Here is a 19,234-nt window from a genome sequence, read left to right on the forward strand (position 1 = left end):
CTTCTTTTGGTTACTAGGAAAATCGTGATACTTGTGAAGAATCAGCTATTTAGCAAGAATTATAAAAAGTTCTAGCCATGAAGGGGAGGCCTTTCTCTGTGAGTGGTAAAAACACAAGGGCTGGAGAAAGGGATTACTCTGTATTTCAGAACATTTCCACAAATTTCAGAACTTTAAAGCCATTGTTGGTATCATAAGCATAGAAGAACAGAATAAGTTAATCCATTCTGGAAATGAAATTGCTTTTAAGAAGTTTAATCATTTAATTTCCAAAGGAAAAAAAATAGTTTGACAAATTCAAGAAATAAAAAGTAGAATATATTATTCTTATATTCATCTGATCTATAGGATGTAAATGTTTCCAATACAATCTTCTCAGGCTTGCATTTTGAAACTGAAGTACAAAAAAAGAAAAAATGAGGTATAACTGATATAAATAAGTCACTGTTACAAAAAAGCATTCCTTATTGTATTTGTGCAATTGAAAAATATTTGAGTAAGTTGTTACAGACAACATGGTACCCCACATCCCACAGCAGACAAGCAGCATTATTTATGGGAAATGAATGAAATGTGGATCTGATGTCACTGTTCTGGGGAAAGAGCTCAAGAGGATTGCCATGAACTTGGTCATGACATGGAAACAGGCACAGAAATATTTCAGAAAATAATACTGGGTTTTATGAGTCTCTTGATTAATAAAGCAAGTTGCACAGTTAAAACAAGATGCAACAGATGGACAGGCAGCTACCTCATGCACTTGTCTAAAAAATTACTAGCACACTGTGGTCTGCCATCAAGTCTTCCAGCCAAATCAAGTTCTGCACCAGCTTATCTAACATCGGTAATTAATACAAATCTAAGGCTGGGTAAAATAAAGAATGGGGACCTGCCCCATTTGTGTTTACTTTTAAAGAAACTACTTTATAGAGGAATCATATTGACATTAAATATAGCATTTATTCAAAACTGTAACACGACTAAGAGACAAACTTCTTTTTACATCTAAGATTCTAGGACGGTGTCATGATTTTGTAGTTCAAACATCATTTTCAGTCAGATTTTGGGGGGGGGGGTTAGGTTAAGGGCTATGTAAGTAATTTTGAGTTGATTTGGTTTATAGTCATGACTGGTTACTGAATAAAGAAAAGTATAATAAACTGATCCCATATCTGAGGCTTTAAGTCCCTTTGTGTTCTCTGCAGATATCACCCAATATTCACTTACCACCTCACTCAGGTTTTCACATAACTCATCTCAAATCCCACTCGTGATGCCCCTCATGTTTGTCATGTAGTGAGCTCCCCCAGATAAGGATAAATACACCCACACTTTGACTGCACTGTTTAACTTTGCACTGATAAATGCAATCCTTTGTGAAACCTCTGAGCACCATTAAATGATATCCTGACTGCACTAGTTGGTTTAAATAAGCAATATACAAAAGCCAAGAAAAATGCCATTTATTCCAAAAGCAACTATTTTCTTAGAACAGAGTAACATTATTCTATGATTTTTTTACCCCTAAAGTCTGAAGAAAACCTTTCCCCTAGTGGTTTTGTTCGTAGATGTTGAGCACAATGCATATGTGCAGCCCCACCCAGAACAAAAATAGCTATTTTGAACGAACAGCTTGAGAAGTCTTGAATGACAATGCTATTCAGTTTGCCCATGATAGTGTATCATTTTAAAAGAATATCATCCAAATCATTCAAAAATGTTCCCCTTTTTGTTAAGCGTGTCGAAGATTCAAATCAAAGTGCAATGTTTTTCTGTTTCTTCCAGCTCCCACACTATTCAACATGTGTTTCATTGTTTAAGTTGGACACTTCTCTGGTGACCTAAAGACAGAATTAATTATCAACTTTTAAAGTTAAGGGAGTTTCAGTCAAAGTTGCAATGAATGCAGGCTCTTTCTAAAAGCTGAGAGTACATGTTGACTAAAGATTAGCTTGCAGAGTGACAGAAGAGATGTTGTATGCTTTGGTCTTTTATTTATTTATGATTACCCCTGTGATATTTTCTCTCCCTTGAATATGTTGCCAATAATTTCCCCTTTTGAATCAAGTTACATGCCTACTCTTACCTTGAGGAATCCTGTATCTCTTGAGTATACTTTGAACTTATTTGCACTGATTTTTGAAAAGTAGCATACATGTCAAACAGCGTTCTTCATGTTTTTTTCAACAAAGCAGAAGCTTATGTCAGAAATCTAGCTATAATACATATAGCTACACACTAGCTATACCACAACTGAAAAGTAATTAATTTATTCACTAACCTATGTAGGATACTTGCATTCAGGATTTGAGGTTTGGTGGCCAAGAAGCCAAGCATGATGCCCCGATTGTAGTGGATTGCATGCCTGTGATATAGATCATAGCAAAAGTGATACAGATATCTGGAGCTGAATGTAAATACAGGCAAAGAAATTCCCAGCTGAGTCAGATGGATTTGCTCAAATTTGACTGAGTTGCGGGCTAAATAGCACATTTAGTAGTATTTTAGATTTTCCTTCTTCCCTTCTTTTTTTCTTCATGTTCTTTTTTTCTTATATTTTTAATCTTTATTGATTTGCATTTGTGTGTGAACTTTGGCATTGAGAGCAATTAATGTCCAGGGAACATTTAGCAAATCGAAAAGCAAGGCGTAAGGCAGACTGCCTTTTACTCAGGTGTCTTTTGCCTGTTTGCACCCAGTTATCTGTGGACAGAAGGGTTGCACATGACAAAAGAAGTTTTCATGTGCATGGTTTTTTTGTGGTTTTCTTACCTTTCTTACTTATATGTTGGTCCAAAGTCCTTTTAATCTTTGAAACTTACCTCAGCTGTCATCCCAGTGCTCTGCCTTTGGGGATCAAAGGCAACATCATCTGGCCACAGCTGAGAAGACAGCAGAGGAATTGCTGGCCAATATGAAGGCAGGGAGTCAGAGGTTGGGATGTCTTTTCCCAGCTGGACACAGTGATACTTTTGCCAAATGTGCTTATGTAAGGCTCGACAGCAGCAGAATAAAATTCATCTGTGGCAGTTTTCTGCGGGTAGGGGATTTTAAGAAATCTAAACTAACATTGCAAATTGGGACCATCTTAACCTCAGGCAAAGAGCCTTTCTCTTGTATTCAGCTTATAGGTACAAAACCAAACCTAACTTATTAACACATGTAGACTGTGAAGCTTTAAGGATATGAGTGAATTCAGAGCCTATGTATTTCTTAATAGTGGCTGTGTTTGTCTTAGCAGTTAATATGTCACACACTGAAGAGCAGTGTGGGTGCTTGTGGTTACAAATTATGATTCTTTTGAGTTAAGATCCCATTTTAAAGGTCACAGCCTTTGCCTTCATGTTTCCACCCTCCTTGGAGGTTTTCCAGAGCTTTATTGTGCTGATTCATCTGCTTAGAAACATACATGTACACTTACAAACACATGCACATACTTATGTCTTTTTTAGTTGTTTGTTTTACTTCATGTTGTTTAAGCTGGATAATTTCACAAATCTGTTTTTTCAAATGGCCACACAGAGAGTTGAACTGGTGCTACAGAGCCAAGGAGTGACCTTAGGGAGAAAGAGAGGGAGGAAGGAATGAGCAGCTGCAGATCTTCAGCAAATAAAATAATAGTGTGTGATCAGAGCCTGGGGGATGCACCTCGACTCTTCCTGATTTAACTTGAATATGACTTTACTAGTAAATTAAATAAGCCTGGGACTGGGTTTTAGCATAAAGACCAAACAGCATGGAAGGATCTGCATTCCTGTCATTTAACTCTGTCAGTCTCACAGTAAGGTGGCAGCATGCAGACTATTAGCGTGGACTGAGGATGGTTCCCGAATCCTAAGCCCTACCTGGGGTGGTCTGAGAAAGCACTAATTGTTCAGTATTTTTCTAACAATTGAGCTGTATAGGGGACTGTATTTCGGTATCTGGAAACATTCACTGGCATGCAGATCTAGCAGTAGATTTTCTTCAGATTTTGACCTTCTGCTTATCCCCCAACTGCTTAGAGGATGGAAATAAAAGGAGAAAATAGTCAAAAAAGCTGGAGACAGTTCTTGGTGTTTCAGAGCTTAGGGAATTAATGGGCATTTCTGGCTCACTGTTACACATCTCTGCTCATAGCAGCACTTCACATATAAAAGCCAGCATTTAACAGCCAGCCCTGTTCTCCATGCACCATTTCCAGGTTTCTGCATTAATGTCACAAATGCAGTGTATGTCTTTCAACAAGTGAGAGGAGACAGAGTAAAAAACAAAGAAGGGATTTTAAAAAAAAGAGTCAGATCCTCAGCTGGCTTAGACAGGTGATGAAGCTCACACAGCTCTGCTGATCTCTTCTGGGATATGGCCCATTGTTTTTATTATATATGTACACATTTTACAGGGGATTATGCTTTTAGTTTGAAGAAGGCTTGACATGGTCATCAATTTGGTTTTGTCCAGAAGTTCAGGTTGAATTGTGTTTCATGAAGGTGATGATTAAAAAGAAGAGAACAAGTATCATTTTTCTCTTCTTTCAAAGTCCTGCAGTATCCTGGCGTTTGGGGTATTGTCATTGATCTCACTGTCATTGCCTTGTACTGATAATAAAGTTATTTTTTCCAAAGCTTATCCAGCTCAGCAGGAACCAGCAGCTCAGCAAGGGAAACCTAAATCGGCCACAAGGGAGAAGCACTAAAATAAATAATCAAGACCGACAATAAAAGTCAAAGGTGGGGAGGAAGGAGGCATTTTGTTTCTCGTCCGTCAGCAGCCAGCTACTTAGATGAAACTAAGACTGCAGAAACATTGTTATAACAAGAAGTGGTTTAAATCACAAGGAGATATTTTAAACAAGCACTTCTATCAAAAAGAAAAATAAATGAAGCTGGTAAATGATCCTACCGAATCTTAAGTCTGAAACAATCTTTATTTCAGAACAGTTTCTTCGAAATATTAGATTAACATGGTGTCAGGCAATTGATCTTTTCTTATTCCTGTAAATATTTATCAGAAGTACCATTTCAGATATTTGAAGCCTCATCCATTTCTGACTGTTATTTGCCCAATAAATTGGGTGTTTCTAGAAGAGGTTGAAGACTGGTGCACAAATTATAACTGCCTAAACAATATTTCAGGTAACTTTGAGCACAAAAATACATGTTATGGGCAAGGTAATTGGTAACAGAAAGATCTTTCCTTGTTGCTACCAAGATAGATTAACAGTGGACAAGTGTACTTAGACTAATGGTTCTTGATGGTATCAGGATAACATATGGTCATTTAGTAATAGACCTCTACTATAGTTTTTTCCCCTTTTCTTAATCCATTTGAGTAAGTAATTACAATTTTTCTGAGGTTTTGACAATTGATCCAGAATTTGGATAGCTCTGTATTTATGTATTTCCAGTTAAGAGAGTTATATAGGCCTTGTTGGCAAAGTGTGGTTAAAGAATACAGCTTTTAAATAGGTTTAAATGTCTTTATGCCCTTGAATTAGACAAAGAAATTGACATCAGTGGAAATGTAAGATGCAGTCTTCAGTAGAAACAGTGAAACAGTCCTCTGAAAGTTTGAAAGATTTGAAATACAGGAAAATAATCAATAGATAGAGAAGACAAAGTTGCATCAGACCATTCAGCCTAAAAAGTATTCAATAACTTCAACTTTAGTGTAGTTTGGTGGGAAATCAATTTTGCTAGGGAGCTCTGGAGTGTCTTTGAAGACTTTGAAAGATTAACCTTCTCGTGTTAATTCAAGTATTTATACTTACGTAAACTCGGTTCGGAACGACAATGTGTGCATGTCTTGGTGAAATCCACTGTTCAAGTGTGCTGCTGAATAGGAGTGAAGAGTTGATCCATGCACAAGCACTCTGGGGTTTTATGCTGGTTGAAATATACAAGGGAACTTTTGATAATCTTTTAGAAAATTTTCAGAATGAAGTGTGTGTGTGGCGGGGTTGGGGGGATGACAGAGGGGCAGATTTTTCATTATGTTTTCCCTTCACTGCTCTTCTGACATTGCAGATCTGTACAGAATCATGCTCATTCCATTTTTCTGTACTGAATGAAGGATAGCATGAGGATGGGATGGGGACAGTAGAGGTTAGGATGTAAGAATATCAAATATGCAATACAAGTTGCCAAGTTCCTTCCGTCCATTACTGATAGAAACTTGTCTTCATGCAGATGTATTGAAAGGAAATGTAAAAGCTTAGAATTACTGCAGCTAATAAAATATACATTATTAGTATTGTTTTTAATGAATTACCATCTCAGGTGAAAAGTGTTAACTGGCATAAATTTTAGAGATAGTGTATAATGCCAGCACCAGAATCTCTCAGGAGCAGGGCATCAATCTTCAAATACCAGTATTTCAACACAACTTTATACAACTGTCTGTCCTGTAATTGATATTGTATATTGCTTATCCCTCACAATTTATTTTCCTATGACATGCACAAAGTAGATTTCATTTCCTTTTTATGTGTACTCAGTTTATTCTTTTCAAATATTTTTAAAATCCATTAAAAAAAACTTGAATTGATTTTGTACCCTTCACTGGAAGTCTGAATAGATCACTTCCTTTGTTTTCAATATAATATTAACTCGAGACACTGATTGGTTTCTAGTCTGTAAGTCAGTGTAGAAATGCATAATTCTTACTGAATTTTACCTCTTTACTAAACTGTAGCAGACTGTTCCATTCCTATTTTATAGTTACATCATCGGTGATCCGGTGGCTCATAATAGGTAAAAGCCTTGTTAACAGTAGAAAATAAATGGCTTCACTGTAAATGATCTCTGGACAGTTAATAGAGGCCTATAAGATAAAAATTGATGGGTCCTTTTCACTTTCCTCCCTTTCAATATGATCAAGTTTACTAGAAATTTCTTTGTAAAATTCCACCAATGCACTCAAACAGGAAGATACAGAAAGCACTGATCTATCTGAAACTCTCCTGTAGTTTTCAACTTGAGCCACCTTTTTCTCTTTTGCTTGAAAAAGTTACTGTTCAGGAAATAAGATGGTCTAAAGCTAGCAGCCTCAGAAAAAAAATCATAGACTGTAGCACTGGAAACCATGTTCAGATCATATCAACTGAGATTTCTTTAGACAATATTCAATTAAGTGCGCTCAGTTACGTATCAAATCTTTTTTTTTAACATGTCTTAATGAGATCATACTGTTTTGATGGATAAAAGAGGCCTTATGAGGTTCAAAATTCCCTCATGTTGAAAGACGTCATAAGAAACTGGTCAACAAGAACACACTTGGAGGCCTTTCTGTGCAACAACAGTGAGAAGAGACTCCAGTCTCCAACCCTTTAGTATTCATAGCTGGAATCCCCTCCTTTTTTTTCTCAGAAGTAAGACAAATAGTATCCATCCTGTCTCTACTGCAAGATCTACGTAAAGACACTTATTCTAGCCTTAGTATTGCTGTAGGAAGTCAAATATACTGCACAGCCACCAACAATGGTATAGACAGGCATAATGTAAGAAACATGAAAGGTAGATCTCACTTTCCATGGATTATCCAACTGCCAGTTTCTTTCATTTTGTCTTATTGATCTTCAATAGGAACTAACTTTTTTAATGCATGTAATAAATTATTATTCTGCATCCTGACATGTATCTTCTGCATCCTGGTCATGTAAGGTCACAAGTGCTTTTCCCTCAACTTATTTGCTTAAAATAATGAACCTAAGGAATATTGAGTCCCATGAAAAAAAATCCTAGTCCTGTTTTCCCACTTTGTAATACACTGAGAGGAAGCAGCAATTATAACTCTCCAGCCACAACTCAGAGGATTTCCTCTAAGAGTTCTAATTCCACAGGAAGAAATATATTTTTTCCTGTTAAATTGGATGACAAAACTAAGGAATTAGTTAAAATACCCAGCTTGCTTTCTCCGTCTTTGGTTTGGGTTGGGTTTGGCCTGTTTTGGGTTTGGGTTTGGGTTGGGTTTTTTTTTGGGGGGGGGGGTATCTTCTTATTACTCTGCTTCTCAGAGAATAAAGGGCAAGAATGCATTAGGCTTTTCCTGAGCTGCTTCAGTAACGCAAGGAGCTTTGTATCTCCTGATATCACTTAAGTTACTTTTTGTTTTATCAATTAAAACTGTAATATCTCAACAGCTTTTTGGGGGTCAATACACAAGTCAATGAATTGATAGCTTGTCAGTACTCTCTTTTAAGACTGGCAACCACCTACATTACCCACATGCACACAAAGAAGTTGAAATTAAGCAGACTGTCACTAGGAATGGAAAATCTAACCTCAGGCATGAAGAGGAACCACAGAAAGCTGTAACTGTAATATTTGGAGATGACCTTTGAATCTGTTGGTTTATTTCTGGAACAGCTGATGTTTATGTTGTATGTCATTGTATCATTAGAACTGATATGTATCTGTTCCATTTTTCATCATCTGGAAAGGCCAATTAAAAAGAGTAGCCTGAAATCGTAGATTTAGTTTCTAACAGCAACATAGCAAGGAAGTAGTAACTAATCATGGACATCTTAAAATTAAATTAGGGAGCAACTTAATAGATTAAAACTCAGCTCATCCTTATATGCTGCCATTTGAGACTGTGTCTAATTATGTTTTCGTACTAGTTTTCCAATGGTTTTTCATTTTCTCTTTTCATTAGAGACCTCTTGGTCAAAATCTTTTCTCAGTTATACTAGTGTAAATCTGGAATAAGTCCTTTACATTTAATTGAATTAGTCTTGATTTACTTTAGTGAGTCTGAGAACTATGACCCTTTTTCTTTAGCGGTAACTGAACTGTCCTTCTCAATTTTGAAACCACACTGAATCAAGCTTAGTTAGAAAAAAGTCTTCAAAGTTTGAATAGACTAAGTTTTCTTATTAAGAAAAGACATCCATTAAAGAGGACTGTGTTCTGCCTTCCTACTTTGTAGGAAGGTGCTGCACTGAAAGGGCTGGGATTTTAAATTACCTGCCAAACAAAATTTAACTCTGAATGCCTCAAAAGTAACCTGATTCTGCAATGGGAGAAAAAGGAACTGGTTGCTTTTATATTGTATCTTCCTAACAGTGATCACGGATGAAGACTTTGTGCTGTACCCACAGACAGCTGTGTGGTTTGTTGGTAACAAGATTCAGTGGTCCCCCAAGGTTTCTTTAGTGGCTGCTGCCCAACAGCACCATGAGTCCCAGCATAATGTCATGGCTGCAGCTGTTCTGTGGTCCCCAACACCACTCCTCAGCAGCATGTTAGTAATTGAAAGGCAATCAAAATGGGGTATCATGGGGACAGAAAATCAAACGCAATGTTTATTTTCAGAAGAGTATTTATTTTCATAAAGAAGAGTTTATTTTCATAAAGTAAAATTGTTTAGCTTTTGAACTGTCAATGAAAATATAGGCTGTAACTTATCTTCATTGTTTCTCCTCTCGTTTTCCTGCAATGTTTCTATATAGGTTGCTATATCTTCTAGACGTCCTTCCAAGCAAATTGTAACTGTTGTCAGTAAAGAAAAAGAAATATATATTAGCATATTTGGCAGGTAAAATTTTCAATAGGGAATAATCATTTTAGGGGAGCTTTTTCTGCTAACTGACTTTAAGAAGGAGTTTCCCTACTTTCCTGAAAACTGTTGCCTTTGACAGAATCTCAGCTTTGTCACCCAAAGTCTGAGCCTTCCCAGACATAAATTAGTTTGAAAATACAGCATTTTTAAAGCACTTTGCCTTCCCAGAGGCATCATAATCATACAGGAATTGTTTTATTTGCCCTAGAAAAGATCTATTTCTTTTCTCTGTTTATTAGCTGGTTTTAAAACAGGCACCAAAGATCCTAATGAAAATTGGTTAGGACTTCTTAAGACCTTAGTACCCAAAGGTTGTAAGTTTAAATGAAAAGCTTGCTTCTATTTGAACTATCAAAGTAAACTACTCAAGCAGAAATTATGGCACTTGAAATAGAAAGTCATTATTTTCTCAGTCCTGCATAAGCATGCCAGAATTTTGTCCTAAATAATTTTTAAAAGTACAGTTTCTGTTGACTCTGTTACACGTTATCCCATGGAGTAGAGCACGTTAGCAAACTCCTATGCAGAACTAGGAAGGAAGAGCAGTGGACAGATCCTTTGGGGGGTGGTGGATCAGCAGTTCTTTACATGATAAAATTCACAGATCCACTGACCAACAGTTTTAGACAGGAGCTATTTCATCCTCTTCATTGCTAGGACTAATGGTAATTATTTAGGTCTTTGAGAACAGCCATCACCCACAAATTTAGGAAGAGGGATTAATTCCTCTGACTTTGTTCCTGCTGAACTGTGCTTCTCCATTCCTGTAACAACTACATGGAGTGGATTTCAGTATGAGACCAAAATTACGGGACATTGTTAAAGTTCTTTATTAATAATTTATTGCTGTACCCTCCATATTCTGAAAGTTTATTTTCTTGTTGTTGCTGTTACAGCGACGTCCAAGCAGGTGGCCAGCAATGAAATTCAGGAGAGGATCTGGACATCCTGCCTATGCTGAAGTGGAACCGGTTGGAGAAAAAGAAGGGTTCATTGTATCAGAGCAGTGCTAAAATTTCTAGGACAGAACACCAGTACTGGCCTACAGGTGTAAGACATTTACTTTGCCTCTCTTTAAAGAAAAGGACCCCTAAGCTGCTGTAGCCTGATAGAAAGAAGATTTTGGATAAGCTTTGTCCAAGAAGAAAAACAATCTAAGATACCAGATTACCACTGCACAGTAGTTTTTGTTAGTGGACTGAGACACAATGGTTCATGCAGAACGCTTGTCAGTGGACACCTACGGTATCAGAACTATGGCACAAGTGCCATGTTATTGGCTTTAGGTATGGGGATGCACAGTAATCAAAAATATAATAAAGCTTTGGTGCACAAGGGTATTGCCCTTTGGTTCAAGTGTTCTTCTCTGGTATCTCAAAGACTGAGTGACAAATCTGTACCCTTTCAGTGCAAAGAGCACTGATCAGTGTTCACAGGTGATTGAGAAAAGTATCTCAATGCAAGTAGAGAAGATAAAAAGGAATTTTTCAGTACTTCTATAAATGGATGTGAAATACACTCACTTTTCAATTCTAAATTAACCTACCCACCTAACTGAGTGAGTCACAATGTTTATGCTTTCCAGGAGTAGTACAACGTTTCTTGTACATTGCTGATTGCTATCCTTCTAAACAACTCATGATATACAAATTGGTAAGAAATGAAGACAACAGAGAATTCTCACAATGTTGAAATTACTTCATTTCATGGGAGTTCACAATGAAATTGGTCTGATTTTCAGTTTCAGTGTTCACTAAAAATTAATTACCAGGTTTGTTTCAAGGGATATCTTTCATTTCTGGGCAGTAGGCTGAAGTAAAGGTGACAGATCCTTTTAGCTGCCAGAGATCTTATTGACCATTTCTTAGGCAATGTGATACGAAAAATAAGATTTTAAACAAATGGGTTTCTATCCTTTGCCATTTCATTGTGAGTCCTTACTGAGAAGCACCACAGACTTCAATGCACCCCTTCCAGAGATTCAGATGCAATTGTTATTGAACCCTGCTGATTCATACAGTGATTTTGTTTAATGCACATAGTAGTTGCATAAATATATATATAAATATATTTTTTTTTATAGCTAACACAAGGCGGGCTCTTGTGACTGTTAAGACTGCATTTTTGTCATCCAGACAAAGGAAATGGATTGCATTACTGCATAATTCCACTGAGTTGTAAAATAATCCTTAATATTAGAATATTTTTATGTTGTGTAGGGAAGGTGGTTCATGTAGTTGCAGTGCCATAACCTTTCTGCCTATTGGAACCACTCTTTCTTTAATATCGACCCTTTCCCTCCCTGTTTAGGGAAAGACAAGACTATAAATTCACACCATCAAAAACTCCTTTTATGGAAGGCGTAATATACACTGAGACCCAGATCTTCCATGAGGAGTGGGAACCTAAATACTTTGATGATCTGGGCTGAGCTATTCAAATATTAAATTCAGGTATTGTATGTACATTTCATTGTAGTCATTGACTATCAAATTTTTTACATACTGTACGAGGCACTTGAATCATTTTAAAGTGAGGTATACAACATTTGCAGTTTTGGATCTCAAGCAGTTAAAAAAAGTTGTAGATACGACCTTAATAGCACAGTTATTTACACCTCTTGTTGATGCTTGTATGGTCTAAATTTGATTACTTAATGCTGTCTTAAAAAAAAACCAAACATGATTTTTACTTGTTATTTTGTTCAGTAAATAATACAATACTGTATTTTCTGTATTCCTTTATTTTGTGTAACACACTTTTATTTTCATCTGTTTTAAATCATCTAGCGTGAGATTGAAACTGTTCAAAACCTAACTAGTATTAATCTGAAGATACTAACAAACACGTTGTCTTGAAGCCTGGTGAAAAGCCTCTGGCAAGTATTCATTTCAATTTGTGTGGGTCTGCTGAGCCCTGTTTCTAATAGGCTGGGATTAAATTGCAGGCTGTTAATTCCGATAGCAATAACCAAATGTATGCACATATATATCTGGTGACACTCATTTTTATTAAATAAAAAGGTATCAGTGCACATCATTTAGACACGTATTTGGTGTGCAATACTTATCATTAGTTTTTCTAGGAATCTTGGAAGTAATCAGCTAGGGTTCATTGGCCAAATGAAGCAATTGTAGAGTTTCCATTTGAAGCATGCTGGAATGCTGTTTGAAATAATTTTTATTTCAGAGCACATCTTGGCAAATTATACTAAGAAATTTACAAAAATCTACACAGTACTGCAGTAAGTTCAAGGGACATTTTGTATAAGATTTATATTATGGGTTTAAAAGTCTGCACTTTGGCCGATTCACTCATTCATGTTTTTATCCATGTATGTGATACATGTCATGCAATGGAGCTGACAGAATATTTGCAACATGATTAGACAAACACAACAACAATTTTAAAATTCAGTATTTTGATTACTTCTGTTTTAAGGCCCTCTTGCACAGCTGAAGGATGTTTGCATTAGTATTCGCATATGTTAGTATTTGCAAACTAACATAAATTTCATACTCCTTCGTAAAATAATAGCTTTTTTTTTTTTTTACTCTAGCTCTCATAATTTGGTAGCAGATTTCACTGGTCTATGGGGAGCATCATAGTGTACTTCTTTTGATTTTTGCTATGATGTTATATGCTATGGATTATAACATGACGAGTTGCTGGGTTTATTTAATAAGACTGATAGGCATATGCTTATGTCTGATAAGAACTGATATCTGAAGAGAAAACCTCCTGCATACTAATGGATGTATAGTGTCTCATTGGTGTCTGCTTTGATATATTCTGTGGTATGTTCTATTTATCCCAGTAGGCAAAAGATAATTAAGTAATCTGTTGCTGTTTTGTAATTCCATCTGGTTTTCTAATTTTTTAATAATTAAAATTGTCACATTAAAAATTATACAAATATTAATCCTTAGGTGTGATGAAATATTGAAATTAACTGAGAATCCTATTCTTATCATTTCATAAAGCACCAGGTTAATTGGTCCAGACTGCAAAAGTGTCATGTAGCCCCCTCTCAGAGGTCCAGCTGAAATGTTATTCAACAATTCATAAAGAAATTTCCATCCAGGTCTCTGAAACAGTGGCTTCACTAGCATTCCCACTGGTCCTTCATTTGAAAGTAATTCAGAATATTTCATTTGTTTAAATGCTTACTTACAGTCATTTATTCTAAGTTATTTTAACTCTTCAACTTTCCTGTAAATTTGTGTAATGCGTGTAATGATTGCAAGATCTCCCAAAATTATCATTTCTTATTATTTTCCATTTTAGTGTTAAATGTTCCATAACATCTAACACTCTCAGTGCTGTGCTTCAGCTCATCCTGTTTCACAGAAAAAAGGAAAATTTGAACTACAAGGATTCAAAGCACATTACTAAGTAGCTCTTTAAATCTCATTGAGATGAAACAATGAATCAGATAGATGTAGCGCACACAGAGATTGTTGGAAAAAGATCCTTACATTTGCAAAAATTGTATTCAGACATTAAGAAATTCTGGAACTACAGAAGAAGTGGAATTGTAATTTTACTCCTGTCCTGGTTTCAACAACTCCCATGTGCATACATATAATGATGTGGTCTTATTTATTTGCCTGCTATGTTTCTCAGTGCACCCTAAGATGCATTGGATGTAGAGAATGCAAGCATATTTTTCTCCTCCATGTTCAAATTTTGTTGCACTTTGTTACATACTGTCCAAACCCTGCTCAGAAGACTTTTTTTTTTCCCATGGACTTTTCTTCCTTACCCATTATTGTTATACTTGATGGATTCATACACCTTGATTTGTGTTCTGAGCATACCTGTGAAGGGAGACAGTTTTCCAGAGAAGACCAATGTGAAACTGTTCTTCCTTTTCTTATAATTGCTTTCCTCATTTTCAACAGCTTCTGCTACAAACGACATAGATGTCATGTAAGTAACAACCTCTTTCATTGCACCATTATAATTTGGCTTCTTATCAAGTTCATTTTCTATATAATGTGTGTGATTGAATTCTAGGGAAAAACAATACATCACTGTATTTTGAAAAATTGTGGAAGCCAAATTAAATTTTCACAAGCTGAACAGAATATTGGACTTTGCAAACTTCACCATTTTTCTTTGGTCAACAGAGTTCAAACCATAAAACTCACTACACAAGTAACTGAGCCAGCTGAATAGTTGAGTCACTAGTTTGCCATCCAAATGTGGACAGCAATGGAAAAGGAAGTGGTGAGACAATTTGCCGGTGAAGAGGGAAGAGATTTTCTTTACAGAAGAGTAATAAGACTTCCAAGGAAAACATGAGAATATTTCTATATTCTATTAGATCACCTCTTGGATAAACAAAAGAAACTGTGAATGACAACATCCATCATTTTTCTAGGTAGAGAATCTCTAAACAAAACTGTGCAAGCAGTTGTCATGAGCTGGCTGTATTTCACACAGTAGGTGGGTGACTAGAGCATGCAGAGTACCCCATGTTGGTTCATGTTCCAGCTCACAGACCATCAAAGCAAAATTTCACTTTGAGTGCATACAGTGGCTGAAGCAATGGCTATGTTACTTTTTTCTGACACCAGTAATGAAGCTTTGTATAAAGACAAGATTTGGCACCTACCTAGAAGGTATCTCAGCTGTGCAAGATCATAGTGCCTAACAGTCATAGTATTGGCCATTAGGACAAGAACTGGAATAGAGCACAAATTCAGCTCAGATCAACATTTTTGCTCTTGGGGAATTTACTGCTTCCATTGAAGAGAAAGAATAGCAGCAAGCACTGTTGTCCAGAGTAAGATCATTGGTATCCTTCTATGTGTGCGCCTTCTTGCAGAGAACTACTTGAAGCTTGAAGCCTAAAAAACTCCAGAATTAAATGCTACTGAGGGATAATGCAGCATTCACCTTAATTCTCATTTTGGAGACTTCAGGAACTGACAGCTGCTACTGCTTTTCTTTATGGATGTAATGGTAAGTTGGGGTTGGGTGTTGTCTTGGGGGGGTTGGGTTTTTTTGGAGTAGGAGGAGGAGAAGGGAAAAAATGCAGGAGGGGTGGGCAGGGATGTCGGTATTCCCAGCTGTTCTAAAGGCAGGGCAAGAACCTTATGTACAGCCTTGAGAGCATCAGTACCATGTGCCAGTGGCACTGAGTCAAAACACATGAGGTCTTCCTTCATGTCAGCTCCATCATTTAAAAATCAGAAATGTCATGAGAACCACAAGCTTCTGTCTAAATCTGCAGGAGTCCATATTTCACCTCATGGCGGGTTTATGTCACTCCTTAGGGAAAAAAGCTTGAACCACAGGCAGCTTTTTGAGGTGGAACAATGTGCCAGTAGTGCTTTACTAGAAGCCAAATACGACAAAGCAGGATGCAGCTTGCATAAAACTGAAAGGGACAAATTTTATCCAGAGCAGCCAATATCTTTATGCCTGGAGCACTGATAAAATACTCAAGTCTGTGGGCCAATTCAACTTGATTTAGACAATATCATAATCCTAAAGCTGGCCTTTAACTATCAGTTTATTATCAAATCTTAGGAGAGTTTCTTGACTTTTTAATTTTTTATGGAGATGAAAATAGTTGAGTATGCCAAGTAGAATAAAGTATCTTTCTGGTAGGAAGAGAATCTTGTCTCCTGACACAGTTGTCTCCTGACTGGAGTAGGTTCTCCCCTGTGCACAGCTCATTTCAGTGGGTCTCATATTGACTCCATGGTCTTTCTCAGGACACGTTTCATGCTTTTCAATGCAATTCTCTGTCTCTTGCAAGATTTTTCAATACCTATCTCCTGCCTCACTTTTTTATTCTTGTCTTTGGTTCTTCTCCACCTCTGATCTAACTCTGCATTCTCACTACTTTGCTTTCTTGCACTTCTCTAAGACCTGAATTACATGCCAAAATGACCACTTTCAGTGTCACTCAAAATAAGCCTCAATCTGAAGAAAGGTCCACTTGATTTTTCTTCCGTATGTGGGTTCTGCTTAATACAAGTATCTGAAAGTAGACTTTCCTGTTAGCGACTGAATTCTGTCCACAGGAGTTAGCAAGCTAAATTCTGAATCTCTTGGAAACTTTTCGTTTAGACATTTTGGTCAAACAAACTACTGGTCTCTTCAGCGGAAAACTTGTCCCAGATAATTTTTTTAAAGCAGGCCTCAGGACATTAATCTTATTTACATCAATTTAACTAAACACATATTTTTGTCCAATTAATTAACACAGATGCCTGTTGTCTCTGTTGTCTGTCTGCGAAGATAGTGTTTAGGAATATTAACTAGACTCTTCCCATGCAGTTTACATTATTTCCTTTGGTGTATCTCGTATTCAAAAACCAAAAAGGCTGTTTTATTAATTCCTAATGTTAGTTTGAAAGAGACTTATTTTACTGACTGCTTGGGTGGCACATTGTTTCCTCAGACACCTAGAAGCTGTTAGTAATAAATATCACTTGTGCCTGTCTAGCTTTGTTTGGACTGCTGTTTTTATTACTACATCACTTTTTTCAAGTTTCAGTAAGAGTTGTTAAATTTTGTTTTGGGAGGTAGCAAATGATACTGTAATCTGATTGTCACATTTGACTACACATCAGCAATGGTGTGCTTTTATCTAACCTTTTCAGCTTAAAGATTTTCAGCTCTGCCTTGCCTACAAGGATGTCAGGATCACACCACAACCACATACCCCTATTACAGTGACAAAATGCATATTTCAAAAGGAAGAAAATGGTGTGCGTTTCATAGACATGTGGGTATTTTCACAATGGCCTGTTTCCAGAAGGAATGCTATTCCTAGAGAGATGAGTCTGGCAGTCTAGGTTACAAACAGAGTGTGACTGAAAATAACTAACTGTAAAACATAAACCATGCGCAGCTGCAGTGCCACTAGTTGAAATTATCTCCAGTGCTCACTGGCCTCCAGGCTGGGGCCTCACCCCGGTCACAGCCGCTCTCCAACATGGGCTGTGGGCCGAGAAGGCAGCTGGGCAGGAGGTGCTTGGAGGACTGCAGGTGCCGTTCCTGCCCGGAGAGCAAAGAGGCAGTGGGAGCCTTGTTATGACTTCCACTCTCCAGAAAAAGAGGGGGACCTCATGCCACCCCCTGTCTTGTCAATGCTGAGCATGAGCAAAGGGTCTCCTCAGCAGCCCCAAGAGGAAAGCGCAGAAGGGTGAGACGGGAAGCATGAGCACGGCCTTGTTTCTGTGGAGGACGGAGCCCCGCAGCCATGCACATACACGCTTGCATCCCCTCACACTCACCCACTTCTTCCAGCTGCTGTCCACAATGCATTTTGGGTGTCAAGTGTTTTCTCAGTGCAGGGCCTGGAGTAGTGAACAATGCGGATAATACAAAAATAAGAGCACTCTGTTAACATAAAAGATGACACACAGTCATTTCACCCTATTTCACTCTGTATCTCCTGCAGCACCAATGTGCATCCTGCTGTGGGGACCTGACAGATCTCCTCCCAGTACTTTGTCCTCCTTGCCTGAGGTGAGGGTGAGCATGTCAGTGAAAGGTGGCAAGCTCTCGGGGCTTTACTTGGTCTGTAGGCTTCTGCCTAGAGGGAACCAGACATGACAAGGAGCCTGGTGGGAGCTGACAATCAATCTTTTAGAAAAGACGTAACATCCAAAATTTTAGCTAAGGATGTAAATTTTCCTTAGGGAAGTGACTTTGGTATGTAAAGTTGTTTGACACATATGACCAGCATTGGCTGAGTTATCCTACACAGCAGTGACATTAAGGGCCAGAGCAATGAGGAGCACATGGCATATCTTTAACACTTGCCAAGAGCAATCATCGCAGCAGAGAGCTCGGCAACCATCTCCATCTACGCTCAGTGCTAATGGTGATGTCTGACCCCTCTTAGAGACTAAGCCTAGCAATTAGGTCATTTGACCATGAGGTGATAGATGCCATGCTCAGCCTGGGAGGCATGTGAAGTCTCGTTACCCAGGAAAGCACCCCAACTAATAGTATACACATTAAGCTTCTCCAACCCCATTCTACAGAAGCTGCCTCCACCCTGGTGCAGAAAAGATGCAAGTTTCTTTGGCCCCAAAAGAGCGAGGGAGCATAGGATGGGATTAGTCAGTGCCCAACTGTAAAACGTCTGTGCCAAGGGACAAGGGGTGTGCTGGGTCCTGGATTCTGGTCTAGAGATGGCGTTTGAACTTGGAGAAGTAGAAAGCAGTTTCAGGTTGTGGCTCTGACTCAAATGTATGCTTAAATCGGGGATGCTGGACTCCCAAAATCAGTAAGACATGGATTTTCAGACATATGCTGCTATTTTACTAGCAACAGGCTTATATGTCATGCCATTTTTCATCAGCCTCACCCTCAGGAATCCAGTTCTCCAATATATAGATTTAGGTATACATTTGCTTGGGAACACTTGCTTGGGAATTAAATTCCTGGAACTGATGTAGAAATGCTCTGCATCACTCTATGCTGTTCCCTGACTTGCTAGGTGCCTTAGGAGTGAGGACATGTAAAGCATTACTGCAGGATGCTGAGATATCAGTGATGAGCATCAGCAGGAATAAAGAACACACAGAGACACACACACACAAGGAAAAGTCAAACTCTTCTCTCTGCTGCACAACAGAAAATCCTGAGCACGGCACTGATGAAATCAGATGAACCCTTCACTGCAGAAGCAATGAAGTCCTGTGTGGAGGCTAGTCTAGCC

The 19,234-nt window shown here is 37.8% G+C and overlaps 1 protein-coding gene across 1 annotated transcript in view; it reads left to right on the forward strand.

The window, feature by feature from the left end:
• The window catches only part of PLXDC2 (plexin domain containing 2), a 283,574-nt gene extending 270,112 nt beyond the window's left edge, over nucleotides 1-13,462 (forward strand). Inside the window, exon 14 of the mRNA XM_052803968.1 lies at nucleotides 10,437-13,462. Coding sequence (XP_052659928.1) covers nucleotides 10,437-10,553 — 117 coding nt within the window. The 3' untranslated portion in view covers nucleotides 10,554-13,462. The remainder of the gene's footprint in view (nucleotides 1-10,436) is intronic.
• Nucleotides 13,463-19,234: the final 5,772 nt, after the last annotated feature.

This window comes from Harpia harpyja, chromosome 1 (genome assembly GCF_026419915.1).
Source record: "Harpia harpyja isolate bHarHar1 chromosome 1, bHarHar1 primary haplotype, whole genome shotgun sequence".
NCBI lineage: Eukaryota > Metazoa > Chordata > Aves > Accipitriformes > Accipitridae > Harpia > Harpia harpyja.